The 13,663-nt window shown below is 44.6% G+C and overlaps 1 protein-coding gene across 1 annotated transcript in view; it reads left to right on the top strand.

Moving 5' to 3' along the window:
- LOC149432417 (band 4.1-like protein 5) overlaps positions 1-13,397 on the top strand; it is a gene marked incomplete at its 5' end in the record, with an annotated part of 38,703 nt that extends 25,306 nt beyond the window's left edge. The window contains 5 exons of the mRNA XM_089665222.1: positions 1,040-1,127; positions 4,583-4,675; positions 4,789-4,830; positions 7,727-7,860; positions 7,964-13,397. Coding sequence (XP_089521348.1) covers positions 1,040-1,127; positions 4,583-4,675; positions 4,789-4,830; positions 7,727-7,860; positions 7,964-8,021 — 415 coding nt within the window. The remainder of the gene's footprint in view (positions 1-1,039; positions 1,128-4,582; positions 4,676-4,788; positions 4,831-7,726; positions 7,861-7,963) is intronic.
- Between the last annotated feature and the right edge of the window lie 266 nt (positions 13,398-13,663).

The following is a 13,663-nucleotide window of genomic DNA, read 5'->3' on the forward strand; positions in this document are numbered from 1 at the left end:
AGGATGGATCCATGCTTTCATGTTTATGCTAAATTCTGACCCTACTCTCTGAATTTTGCAGTTGAAACTCATCAGACCAGGCAATGTTTTTACACTCTTCTATTGGCCAATTTTGGTGAGCCTGTGCGAATTGTAGCCTCCGTTTCCTGTTCTTAGCTGACATGAGTGGCACCCTGTGTGGTCTTCTGCTGCTGTAGCCCATCTGCTTCAAGACTAGACATGTTTTACGTTCAAAGATGGTATTCTGCATACCTTGGTTATAACAAGTGGTTATTTGAGTTACTGTTGTCTTTCTATCATCTGAACCCAGTCTGCCCATTCTCCTCTGACCTCAACAAGGCATTTTCATCTACACAACTGCTACTCACTGGATATTTTCTCTTTTTTGGACCATTCTCTCTAAGCCCTAGAGATGGTTGTGTGTGAAAATCCCAGTAGATCAGCAGTTTTTGAAATGCTCAGACCAGCCCATCTGGCACAAACAACCATGCAATGTTCAAAGTCACCTAAATCCCCCTTCTTCCCCATTCTGATGCTCAGTTTGAACTTCAAGTCGTCTTCACCACATCTAGATGCCTAAATGCTTTGAGTTGTTGCCATGTGATTGGCTGATTAGTAATTTGTGTTACCAAGCAATTGAACAGGTGGACCTAATAAAGTGACTGGGGAGCAGGGGAGGACTGACCATTTGGAAACTTAGGCACTGCCCGAGGGCCCGGGGTCAGTAGGGGGCCCCATGAGATGCCCCTGCTACCTTTTTCATAGGCTTTTTTTGAGTTTTGGCAAGGACACAGTGGCCTCATGATCCCCTATTGCCCAGGGACCCCATGAGTTGTCAGTCCGCCCCTGCTGGGGAGTGTACATGCCCATTGCTCCATTTTCCTCCATATTCAAAAGATCGAGAATCCTCAGCATCTGAAACATCTGGGAGTGTCCTTGTACCCTGATGCACCCCAAATTCTTCTGTAACAGCTTCTTTGTGTTCTGTTCAGCCATTTTGTTTTCTCGATGACTGGAATCATTTTTTTTTCTTCTCCAGAAACTTTGGGAGCCAGGAATTCAAAGAACCTAAACTTGAAAACACGTCAACTCCTTCCGTGGCATCAGAAGACGTGTCGGCTGTAAAAGTGGGTGGAGCGAGTGATTTGTATTTCTAGATTTAAAATTTCCGTGATGTATAAAAAAGGAATATCCAAACCAGAGTGTATGAGGGAGCAACTACTATCCAGTATATGTGATTGGTAGCATGTGGGAGGGCTCTGTAAAACAGGGGTCCCCAAACCGTTCAACCAAAGGGCCAGCATACATTGTTTGGGGACCAGACTGCGGTCAGTAGAAGTAATAAAGTAAAGGAGTAATAAAAATGACCTTGCGTTGGAAGTCAGTGGAAGAAAAATGCCCCACCATTGGAGGCTAGTGGGACTACAAATGTCCCTAATCAGAGGGAACAATAAATGCTTCTGCAGGGTTGTCAGTTGAAATAAAACATTCCCTGTCTCGGTAGAGCATGATAAGTAAGAGTTAAACAAAAAAAAACCCTTCCTTCTTGGACCTTCTCATTGCAGGAGTCAGTTTACAGCAACCGGGGGGCTGTAACCAGCCTGTGAGTCATAATTTGGGGGCTGCTGCGGTAGAGTGCATGGGTGTTATGTAGTGTATTGTAGTGTATGGAAGGGTCTGCAGAGTGTGTGGATGTTATGTATTGTAGTGTATGGAAGGGTCTGCAGAGTGTGTGGATGTTATGTATGGTATTGTAGTGTATGGAAGGGTCTGCAGAGTGTGTGGATGTTATGTATGGTATTGTAGTGTATGGAAGGGTCTGTAGAGTGCATGGGTGTTATGTAGTGTATTGTAGTGTATGGAAGGGTCTGCAGAGTGTGTGGATGTTATGTAGTGCATTGTAGTGTATGGAAGGGTCTGTAGAGTGCATGGGTGTTATGTAGTGCATTGTAGTGTATGGAAGGGTCTGTAGAGTGCATGGGTGTTATGTAGTGTATTGTAGTGTATGGAAGGGTCTGCAGAGTGTGTGGATGTTATGTAGTGTATTGTAGTGTATGGAAGGGCCTGTACAGTGTGTGGATGTTATGTAGTGTATTGTAGTGTATGGAAGGTTATGTAGAGTGTGGATGTTATGTATTGTAGTGTATGGAAGGGTCTGCAGAGTGTGTGGATGTTATGTAGTGTATGGAAGGGTCTGTAGAATGTGGACGCTATGTAGTATATTGTAGTGAATGGAAGGGCCTGTACAGTGTGTGGGCGCTATGTAGTGTATGGAAGGGTCTGTAGAATGTGAACTCTATGTAGTGTAGTGTATGGAAGGGTCTGTAGAGTGTGGATGTTATGTAGTGTATGGAAGGGTCTGTAGAGTGTGTGGATGTTATGTAGTGTATTGTACTTTGGACCATCTGTAGAGTATAATAGGGTATGGAAGGGTCTGTAGAACATGTGGACCTTCTGTACCGCACTGTAGTGTGTGGTAGGATCTGTAGGGTGTGCAGACATTCTGTAGTGTATGGAGGGGTCGGTATAGTATGAGGACCCCCTGTAGTGTATGGAAGGGTACAGACTGTTCCATTCAATACATTCCAGAAGGTCCACACACTCTACAGATCCTTCTATACACTACAATATGACACATAATGTCCACGCACCCTACAGATCCTTTCATACGCCATAATACGCTACAGAAGGGCCATACACTCTTCAGACCCTTCGAAATGCTCTGACATCTCAATATACTATAGAAGATCCATGTACTCTACAAACCCTTCCATACAATACAGTACATTGCAGAAGGTCCATACAGAGTATGTAGACCTTCTGTAGTGTATTGCAGGGTCAGCAGAGCATGTGGAAGAGTCTGAAGAGTGTATGGCCCTTCTGTAGCGTATTATGGTGTATGAAAGGATCTGTAGGGGGTGTAGACATTATGTATCATATTGTAGAGTATGGAAGAGACATTATGTAGTGTATAGAGGGGTTGGTATAGCATGAGGACCCCCTGTAGTGTACCGTAGTGTATGGAAGAGTCTGTAGAGTGTGTGGACATTCTGTAGTATATGGAGACGTTGGTATAGCATGAGGACCCCCTGTAGTGTATGGAAGTGTCTGTAGAGTGTGGGGACGTTCTGTAGTATATGGAGGGGTCGGTATAGTATGAGGACCCCCTGTAGTGTATGACGGGGGTCAGTATAGTATGCGGAACCCCTGTAGTGTACCGTAGTGTATGGAAGGGTCTGTAGAGTGTGATGATGTTCTGTAGTGCATGGAGGGGTTGGTATAGTATGAGGACCCCCTGTAGTGTATTGTAGTGTATGGAAGGGTCTGTAGAGTGTGTGGACATTCTGTAGTGTATGGAGGGGTACATATAGTATGAGGACCCCCTGTAGTGTATTGTAGTGTATGGAAGGGTCTGTAGAGTGTGATGATGTTCTGTAGTGTATGGAGGGGTTGGTATAGTATGAGGACCCCCTGTAGTGTATTGTAGTGTATGGAAGGGTCTGTAGAGTGTGATGATGTTCTGTAGTGTATGGAGGGGTTGGTATAGTATGAGGACCCCCTGTAGTGTATTGTAGTGTATGGAAGGGTCTGTAGAGTGTGATGATGTTCTGTAGTGTATGGAGGGGTTGGTATAGTATGAGGACCCCCTGTAGTGTATTGTAGTGTATGGAAGGGTCTGTAGAGTGTGATGACGTTCTGTAGTGTATGGAGGGGTCCGTATAGTATGAGGACCCCCTGTAGTGTATTGTAGTGTATGGAAGGGTCTGTAGAGTGTGATGACGTTCTGTAGTGTATAGAGGGGTCTGTAGAACATGCAGATTTTTTGCAGCATACTGTAGTCTATGGAAGGATCTGAGTGTGTGTGTGGGCCTTCTGTAGAGTATTGTAGTGTATGGAGGGTCTGCATAGTATGAGGACCCCCTGTAGAGTATTGTAGTGTATGGAGGGTCTGCATAGTATGAGGACCCCCTGTAGAGTATTGTAGTGTATGGAGGGTCTGCATAGTATGAGGACCCCCTGTAGAGTATTGTAGTGTATGGAGGGTCTGCATAGTATGAGGACCCCCTGTAGAGTATTGTAGGGTATGGAGGGTCTGTAGAGCATGTGGCCTTCCTGTAACATACTGTGGTGTATAGAAGGGTATGTTGAGGAAGGGTCCGTAGTTTTATAGAAGTTAAGTCCTTTCTCTAGGAGCTCAGCAGACTGAAGAGACGTCTCTACTTACTGAGTGGACACATTCCTGTGATCTCTGCGACGTGTGGATGCTAAATATAAATCGCAGCACCTGTCTGGATTCACCAAAAAGCTGCCGGTGTTCAGGACCGAGACAGGAATAGCACAGTTAGGAAAACGGGAATACAAAGGTTCAGGTTTCATTAGCTTGTAGATTTAAACTTTTTGAGCTGCTCATGCTGGTTTAGTAAAACGGAGCTATGTGTAATCCCGAAATCCCGAGGATAGCACTTCTTTTCAGGTATTTTTCCTCCAGATCACTTTGGATTTCAGTGTTCGCTGTTAATTTTTATTTAAAATTTAGAAATAATTTAAGTATTTTTTGCCTGTTGTCACTTTTTTTTTTTAGAGCCCCACTGAAGATCTGGATAACCTTTTGGCGTTGCTCACGGAGAATCTCATTGACCTCACAGACAAGGTTGCAGGCCCCTCCGCTCCTCCGGTAACTAAGCCACGTTTAATGTATAGAGTTCAATATAATTCCACTGAATGAGTTCTGATTTGACAATATTTGACTCCTCGCAGATGAGCTGACCTCTTCTTTTCTCTTGGCAGGTTCCATCATACACCGCCATCACACCCCGCTGGATTGTACCAGTAAGTACAAACTTAAAGCTGAACTCCAAGAAGCAAATACTAGTTTATGAAAGATGCAGGCTTAGGCTTTACCAAAAAATTTATATATATATATATAAATATATTCGGTCCACCTTGTTAGTCCCGGGTTGGACCCCCTTTTGCCCTCATTCTTCGTGGCATAGATTCTACAAGGTGTTGGAAACATTCCTCAGATTTTGGTCCATATTAACATGATAGCATCACGCAGTTCCTGCAGATCTGTTGGCTGCACATCCATGATGAGAATCTCCCGTTCCACCACATCCCAAAGGTGCTCTATTGGATGGATATCCGGTGCCTGCGGAGGCTATTGGAGTCCAGTGATCTCATTGTGATGTTGGAGATGATTTGATCTTTGTGACATGGAGCATTATCCTGCTGGAAGGAGCCATCAGAAGATGGGGACACTGTAGTCATAAAGGGATGGACATGGTCAGCAACAATACTCAGTACCAACTGAGCGTCGTTTAAATGCCACGGCCTTACTAAGGGGCTCAAAGTGTCCCCCACACCATGACACCACCACCACCAGCCTTGATATAAGGCAGGATGGATCCATGCTTTCATGTTTATGCTAAATGCTGACCCTACTCTCTGAATTTTGCAGTTGAAACTCATCAGACCAGGCAATGTTTTTCCAATCTTCTATTAGCCAATTTTGGCGAGTCTGTGCAAATTGTAGCCTCCGTTTCCTGTTCTTAGCTGGCAGGAGTGGCACCTGATGTGGTCTTCTTCTGCTGTAGCCCATCTGCTTCAAGGTTGGAGGTGTTGTGTGTTCAGAGATGGTATTCTGCATACCTTGGTTGTAACGAGGGGTTATTTGAGTTACTGTTGTCTTTCTATCACCTGGAACCAGTCTGCCCATTCTCCTCCGACATCAACAAGGCATTTTCCTCCACACAACTACCACTCACTGGATATTTTCTCTTTTTCGGACCATTCTCTGTAAGCCCTAGAGATGGTTGTGTGTGAAAATCCCAGTAGATCAGCAGTTTTTGAAATACTCAGACCAGCCCATCTGGCACCAACAACCATGCAATGTTCAAAGTCACTTAAATCCCCCTTCTTCCCCATTCTGATGCTCAGTTTGAAGTTCAGCAAGTCGTCTTCACCACATCTAGATGCCTAAATGCATTTGAGTTTCTGCCATGTGATTGATTAGCAATTTGTGTTACCAAACAATTGAACAGGTGTGTCTAATAAAGTGGCTGGTGAGTATGTATTATGTATGGAGAGATAGAATAATCCGCTTTATCCCCAAAGTATTTCCCACTTACACAACATGGAAGAGGCCCTTCACAGTCAGAAACTGGCAGCTACAAATGTCTCCCCATAGAAGATGGATCCTGGTTCTGTTTCCTCCTCTGTGTAGGAAACAGGGACATGTTTCCCTAACAATCCTTCCAAGATGGGTGCAATCTGCGAAGCATCCCATCATTATCCACACAGGCATTGATTTGCCAGCTATGATCTTGGTTGTACAGCATTTGTCCCTCATTGCCCACAAATCCACCCACCAATGTCACTACGTTCCCAGTGAGTCATGTGAAATGTAGTTCTTACCACAGCAGAACCCTTGAAATAATTTTAGGTTTCGGGGAACCCCCTACTAAAACCAGTTTATTAGTGGACAGTGGGAAGATCAACGCTTACATTGGTGGATAGTGGGAAGATCAACCCTTCCAGTGGTGGTCACTAGGAAGAATGCTCCTTACATTGGTTGCCCATGGCTAGAAATGACCCTTACATTGTTGGTCAGTGAGAGGAATGACCCTTACATTGTTGGTCAGTGAGAGGAATGACCCTTACATTGGTGATCCATAGTTAGAATGACCTTTACATTGGTGATCCATGCCTATAATGTCTCTTACATTGGTGGTAAATGGGAAGATTGGTCCTTACATTATAGGACTTTGGGGAGAATGATCCTTACATTGCTGGCTAGTGGGAGAATGCCCCTCACATTGATGATCCATTTCTATAATGACCCTTACACTGGTGGTCATTGGGAAGAATGATCGTTGCATTGGAAGGCATTGTGAAGAATGCTGCTTATGTTGCATGTCAGTGGGAAGCATGACCCTTACATTGGGGGTCAGTGGGAAGCATGACCATTACATTGGGGGTCAGTGGGAAGCATGACCATTACATTGGGGGTCAGTGGGAAGCATGGCCTTTTACATTGGGGGTCAGTGGGAAGCATGACCCTTACGTTGGGGGTCAGTGGGAAGCATGACCTTTACGTTGGGGGTCAGTGGGAAGCATGGCCTTTACGTTGGGGGTCAGTGGGAAGCATGACCCTTACATTGGGGGTCAGTGGGACAAATGTCCTTTTACATTTGTGGTCCATTGTCCCTCATTGCCCACAAATCCACCCACCAATGTCACTACATTCCCAGTGAATCATGTGAAATGTAGTTCTTACCACAGCAGAACCCTTGACATAATTCTAGGTTTTGGGGAACCCCCTACTAAAACCAGTTTTAGTGGACAGTGGGAAGATCAACCCTGTCCTTTACATTTGTGGTCCATGGCTAGCATGACCTTTTCATTGGTGGGGGAGTCAGTTGGAAGAATGACCCTCTTACAGTAGTGGTCGCATGTAATGCCATCCCTACCGACAGCTTAAAAGATCATTGGTGTCATGCTGTTGCCTCTAAGTTGCATTTGACATGAACCTAGGCAGGCACCATTGGATTGAAGGTCAATTGGCCACAGTGCAATGAACTCCTAGCAACCTCCTGGAGGACCCCCTAGGGTTTTATGGAACTCTGGTTGAGAGCGGCTACTCTAGGCTTGACTGGTTCTGCTCTGATTCAGTTTGATGTCTTTGTACAGTTTGTATCTGACCTCTCTCTATCCTCCCGTTCTGCAGAGTGCCCTTGTATCTAATGGACACCTCACAGGAGATACCAACCTTCCTGCTAAAGTCCTCAATAACGCAATAGATCAATTACCTGCCGCTGTAGAGTCTCCGAACATTTCACCTCCACCCACTGCGCCCACAAGGTCAGATGTCACCACATCGCCTGGTTTATTGGGAATTCGGTTTTGTTGAACCAAATTCCAATTCATAAAGCTCATTCATTTTATTTTGTGTTTTTCTCCACAGCACGATGGTTACTGAAGAACTGCCCAGACCGCGATGTCTACTCACCACCGAGCTGTAATTGGGAGGAGATGGAATCCCATATTATACTGTGACTTGGAGTGGAACCAGATAGACCAAACCTGGGATGCTGGGAGAAGCTGAACAGATTGGCCAACCCACTGACAACCTGATTTGTCCTTAAAGCAATACACTGGAATTTTCTGTGTCCGATCCTCCTATGGTTTCCAGAATTTTGAGGGATTTTATTAACATTCCACTGTGAGCCGCTCTGGGATCTGTGCGATTAACGAGAAATGACCAATGTCCAGACATTCTGGTCCAGTGCGGCGCTTTGTGTAATGTGCGCCGCTACGGGGGATGGGCTCCTGCGGGTTTTTTTTTTTTTTTCTTTTAGAACTGAGCCAAGGAAGAAGAAACGGCGTTTTTATACCACTGACTGTGTATCGACGCCAGGCGCTTACCTGACCGTTATCTTGTTGCAATTGTTTTTAGGGATTTTATATTCTGTGACATTTTTTTTAATTTCATCCTGTCCTAGAATGTATATTATTTTTTTAGGATGAGACGACTGTTACATAAATGCAGCCAAGTAGAATTGTCAGGGGTGGGGTGGGGCGGAGCAGGGCGTGCCCATGACAGTATTACAAGAGGGCGTGGCTTGCCCATATCCATATTACAAGAGGGCGTGGCTTGCCATATCCGTATTACAAGAGGGCGTGGCTTGCCCATGTCAGTATTACAAGAGGGCGTGGCTTGCCCATGTCAGTATTACAAGAGGGCGTGGCTTGCCCATGTCAGTATTACAAGAGGGCGTGGCTTGCCCATATCCGTATTGCAAGAGGGCGTGGCTTGCCCATATCCATATTGCAAGAGGGCGTGGCTTGCCCATATCCGTATTGCAAGAGGGCGTGGCTTGCCCATATCCGTATTGCAAGAGGGCGTGGCTTGCCCATAATCCGTTTTGCAAGAGGGCGTGGCTTGCCCATAATCCGTTTTGCAAGAGGGCGTGACTTGCCCATATCCGTTTTGCAAGAGGGCGTGACTTGCCCATATCCGTTTTGCAAGAGGGCGTGGCTTGCCCATATCCGTTTTGCAAGAGGGCGTGGCTTGCCCATATCCGTATTGCAAGAGGGCGTGGCTTGCCCATATCCGTATTGCAAGAGGGCGTGGCTTGCCCATATCCGTATTGCAAGAGGGCGTGGCTTGCCCATATCCGTATTGCAAGAGGGCGTGGTGTGCCCATATCAGTATTGCAAGAGGGCGTGGCTTGCCCATATCCGTATTCCAGAAGGTTGCCTCCATTGGTTGGTATATTTAAAAGGAAATCCTTGTTTGGGGAAATTATGGAGCCCTCGTTGATGACTTCTTCTGAATTGTTAATTTTATGTCAGTCCTGTCCTCTGGCTTCAGCTGCATCCGAATGACAATTTCATTGGCGACAAGTGGGGTAAAGACCCCGCCTCCGGCAATGGTTGCCAACATAGCTCCAGGGGTTCCTAATATTGTCTCATATCAAGAATGGAGATGATCGGTCATGTGCATATTAATGGTATTGGTTATAATAGAAAAGCAGAGAGCTTCCCGAAAAAGGCTAATCCTCTGACTTGAGCACGTCATGAGTCCCTAGGCCAGAACAAGCATGTGGCAAGTGAAGTCAGCGTGAAACCTGGACTGCAAAACTTATTTAAAAAAAAAACAAAAAAAAAAAACAGCCCGTTGACTAGTCTGATCAGCCAGAGAAGCCTACTTGGCTTCCATGACAGGTTCCTTTTCAGCATGTTCATTGGACGCAGCTTACCTGGCGTTACCACTACTACTTTATCCAGTACCAAAGAAGTGGGCGGGGCCTGAAGGATATAGCAAAGTGTGGATTTGTCAGAGGGCGGAATTAGTGGGAAGATGGAGGAAAGGTGTTAGGATTAAGGAGGATAACTGAAAGTGAAACTGTTACCTGGTCACTGGGGGGGGAATATGAGGGGGAGAAAAAAAATTAATATATATCTACACACTAATCTTTTATCTTCTGCATAGTCTGACCTAGAAAGTTGCAAAAGGGAGGAGACTGGTGGAATGCCTCCACCCCATACAATAAACATGAATATATTGCCACATCAACGGCAGGAGTGCAAATATCGAGTTTCTTCAACTAAAACAGCCCACTGTATTCCAATCCTACATCCAATGCATTTTGGGAGACACCCCCTTCATCAGGGTCTAAAAGGCTAATAAAGATGGAAGCTGGAAGTAATGCACTTCGGGGACCAGGAGACGCCTCCTTAGCCTCAAGCGTTAATTAGGAGGAAGGTTGGGAATAATGCATTTTGGGAACTGGGAGACTCCTCCCTTTATTAGGGCCTAAAATGTTAGTGAAGGTGGAGGTTGGGAGTGATGCACTTCGTGGACCAGGAGACGCTTCCATCATTGGGACCTGAAGGGTTTATAAAAAGGAAGGTTTGGAATAATGCATTTTGGGGACAAGGAAACTCCCCACTTCATCAGGGTTTGAAAGGTCAATAAAGATGGAGGTTGGGAGTAATAAACCTCGAAGAATAGGAGATACCTCTTTCATGGAGGTTGGGAGTTATGCATTTTGGGGACAAGGAGACTCCCTCCTTCATCAGGGCTTGAAAGACCAATAAAGATGGAGGTTGGGAGTAATGCATTTCGAAGAATAGGAGATACCTCTTTCATGGAGGTTGGGAGTAATGCATTTCGAAGAATAGGAGATACCTCTTTCATGGAGGTTGAGAGTAATGCATTTTGAGGATCAGGAGGACACAATCCCTTTTATTAGGGCTTGAAAGGGAGTAATGCATTTCAAGAAATAGGAGACATCCCCTTCATTAGAGCCTGAAAGGTTAGTAAAGAGGAAGGTTGAGAATCATGGATTTTGGAGACTAGAAGACTGCCCCCTTTTATCAGGGCTTGAAAGATTATTAAAGGGGGTTGGGAGCAATGTATTTCGGGGACTGGGCGAGTTTTTTTGGGTTTTTTTTTTTTTTTTTTTTTTATTTGGCCTAAAAATTTGAAAGAAATCTCCCCCCAAACAGAGAAGACACCCCAGCAGTTTTTTTTTTATATTTTTTATGAACTTGCAAATATGTATGCGAAATGCGTACTTTTTTTTTTTTTAATGTCTCATTGGAGAAATGTCCTTTCATTTTTTTTCCTGTGTTGTAAATGGAGGAGAAATTGAGAGAAATCACCCCTCCCCCCCCCCCCCCCCAAAAAAGAAAAAAATTGAGAAATCTCCCCCCCAAACAGAGAAGACACCCCAGCAGTTTTTTTTATATCTTATATGAACTTGCAAATATGTATGCGAAATGCGTACTTTTTTTTTTTTTTTTTTTTAATGTCTCAGTGGAGAAATGTCCTTTTTGTTTTTTTCCTGTATTGTAGATTGAGGAGGAATTGAGAGAAATCCCCCCAGCAGTTTTTTATATCTTTTATGAACTTGCAAATATGTATACAAAATGCGTAATTGTTTTTTTTTTTTTTTATTTGTTTTTTTAACTTTGGTCTAAAAATATGGTTAATTTTTTAAATGTATAATTTGGTTAGAATCCATATCACCATTTGTCTTGGTGCCCTTACTCCTTTCTAGTGGACTTCCCTTAGGACCTCCTTCTTTTGGGGGTTTTATTTATGGGGTAGCCTCATTGCAGTAATTCAGCTTCACTTATCAGACAGCCATTCATTTTTATTTTTTATTATTATTATTATTATTATTAATCTTATTGTACAAGATTTATATAGCGCCAACAGTTCGCACAGCGCTTTAAAAAAAATGAATATTATTGGACATTAATAATTGGAGATCTAGCTCCTCTTATGCATTTACTCCCAACAGTAGAATCCTTACCGAGGATCTAACCCCTCTCCACTCTATCCAAAAACTAAAAATAAAAGTGGGCAGCACAGCAGCTAAATGGTTAGCACTTCCAACTGGCACTACTGGGGTCGCCGGTTCAAATCCCAACCATGGCACCACCTGCCTGGGGTTTGCATGTTCTCCCTGTGCCTGCGTGGGTTTCCTCCAGGTACTCCAGTTTCTTCCCACACTCCAAAGGCAAGCTGGGAGGCGGATTGACTCCTGTCTAAATTGGCCCTAGTATGTGTATGTATGAATGTGAGTTAGGGAGTTGGGGACCTTAGGAGAGAGACTGATGTGAATGTAATATATATATATATATATATATACACACATGGGCGGAGTGAACATTGGGAAACTCGGGCACTGCCCGAGGGCCCGGGGTCAGTAGGGGACCTCATGAGATGTCCCTGGTACCTTTCATAGGCTTTTTTGGGTGTGGTTTGAGTGTGGGCGAGGATACAGGGGCCCCATGATCCACTATTGCCCGGGGGCCCCATGAGTTGTCAGTCCGCCCCTGTAATATGTGTGTGTGTATATATGTGCTGTGGAAATTGACCTACAATAAAAAAAATAAATAATTGTTTTTGGTAGCTTTCAGGGGGATATCCCATATTAGGATCACTGGTTAAGGTGGTTGTAAACCCTTCCATATACCCAGCGAAGTAACTGGCCTCAGGTGCTACACAGAGAAGAAACAAATCCTCCTAGAGTACATAAGTTGTACCCGTTTATCTGCATACCTCTCTCCTCTACATCTCTCTCTCCTCTACATCTCTTCAGAGTCCCTGACTTATAAAGCTTGTATGAGCTTTCAGAAAGCGGGGCGGGCAGCTGAAGTTGCCCTCTGAGAGCTGATTGTTGGGAAGGGACACACCCCTCCCTTCACACAGCTCACAGGATCAGAGCTGAGGCTGTCAATCACAGGATGTGTGCTGCTGGAGCTCCCTCCCTTGTTGTCCTTTTTTTTTTTTTTTCTTTTTTTAATCTTGGTGTCAGGAAGTGACTCATGCTGATAGCAGAGGTACCAGGCAGCAAAGAGAAATGACACTCAGTGCTCTGGACTGAGACAAGCCCACACTATAGAGGGATGTGCTTTGTTCATATTTCATGTCTGAGGTTTGCAACCTCTTTACATAAAATGAGTTTGAAGTATCCATTTTGACCTTTTGTATGAATGATCCCCAATATGCAGCCAGGAGTGGCGGTCTTTGGTGAGGAACTTGCGCAGCCGCGGCTTTGCGGTAACGTCGGAATCTCTCCATTTCCCGCGCCGTGGTTGCATGGTGGGGACTCTTTTGATGACATCACCCGACGTTCCTGTAAGGATTTCACTCCATCGTATCTGTCATCGTTTTTCCTGTAGAAGGAAAGGAGCCCTGACATTTCTAGGATGTATTCTACTCACAGACTGTTGTATAGTGTTACATTGTTGTTACATTGTTGTTACATTGTTGTTTTTTATTGTAATGTTTGCTGTCACTGCCACGTTTATCAATTTTTTAAATAATAATCTGATGTGTAGAGGCTGCGATTTGTATTAAAAACTAGAATCACCAGGTATTTCTGGGGTGTTGAATGATCGGTCCACTCAGATGTGAAATGTTGGAGATGGGTGGAGTCCAGCGAGGTAAGTCGCCTGCTTGCGTCTAAAAGCCATCTGGGCTGCTGTTGCTAACCCCCTTCTAGAAATGCTAGTTGCCTGGCTTCTGTGTATGTGTGGAGTCGCCGACCTGGAGAAGGTAGGCAGGGGTCCGTGTTCAGGGTCTGGGATTTAAAATATTGAAGATGAAGGATCAACATAACACTCAGGAAACAGCAGGAGGTCA

Source organism: Staurois parvus, unplaced genomic scaffold (genome assembly GCF_062004578.1).
Source record: "Staurois parvus isolate SC_StPar_1 unplaced genomic scaffold, SC_StPar_1.0 ptg002148l, whole genome shotgun sequence".
Classification (NCBI taxonomy): Eukaryota; Metazoa; Chordata; class Amphibia; order Anura; family Ranidae; genus Staurois; species Staurois parvus.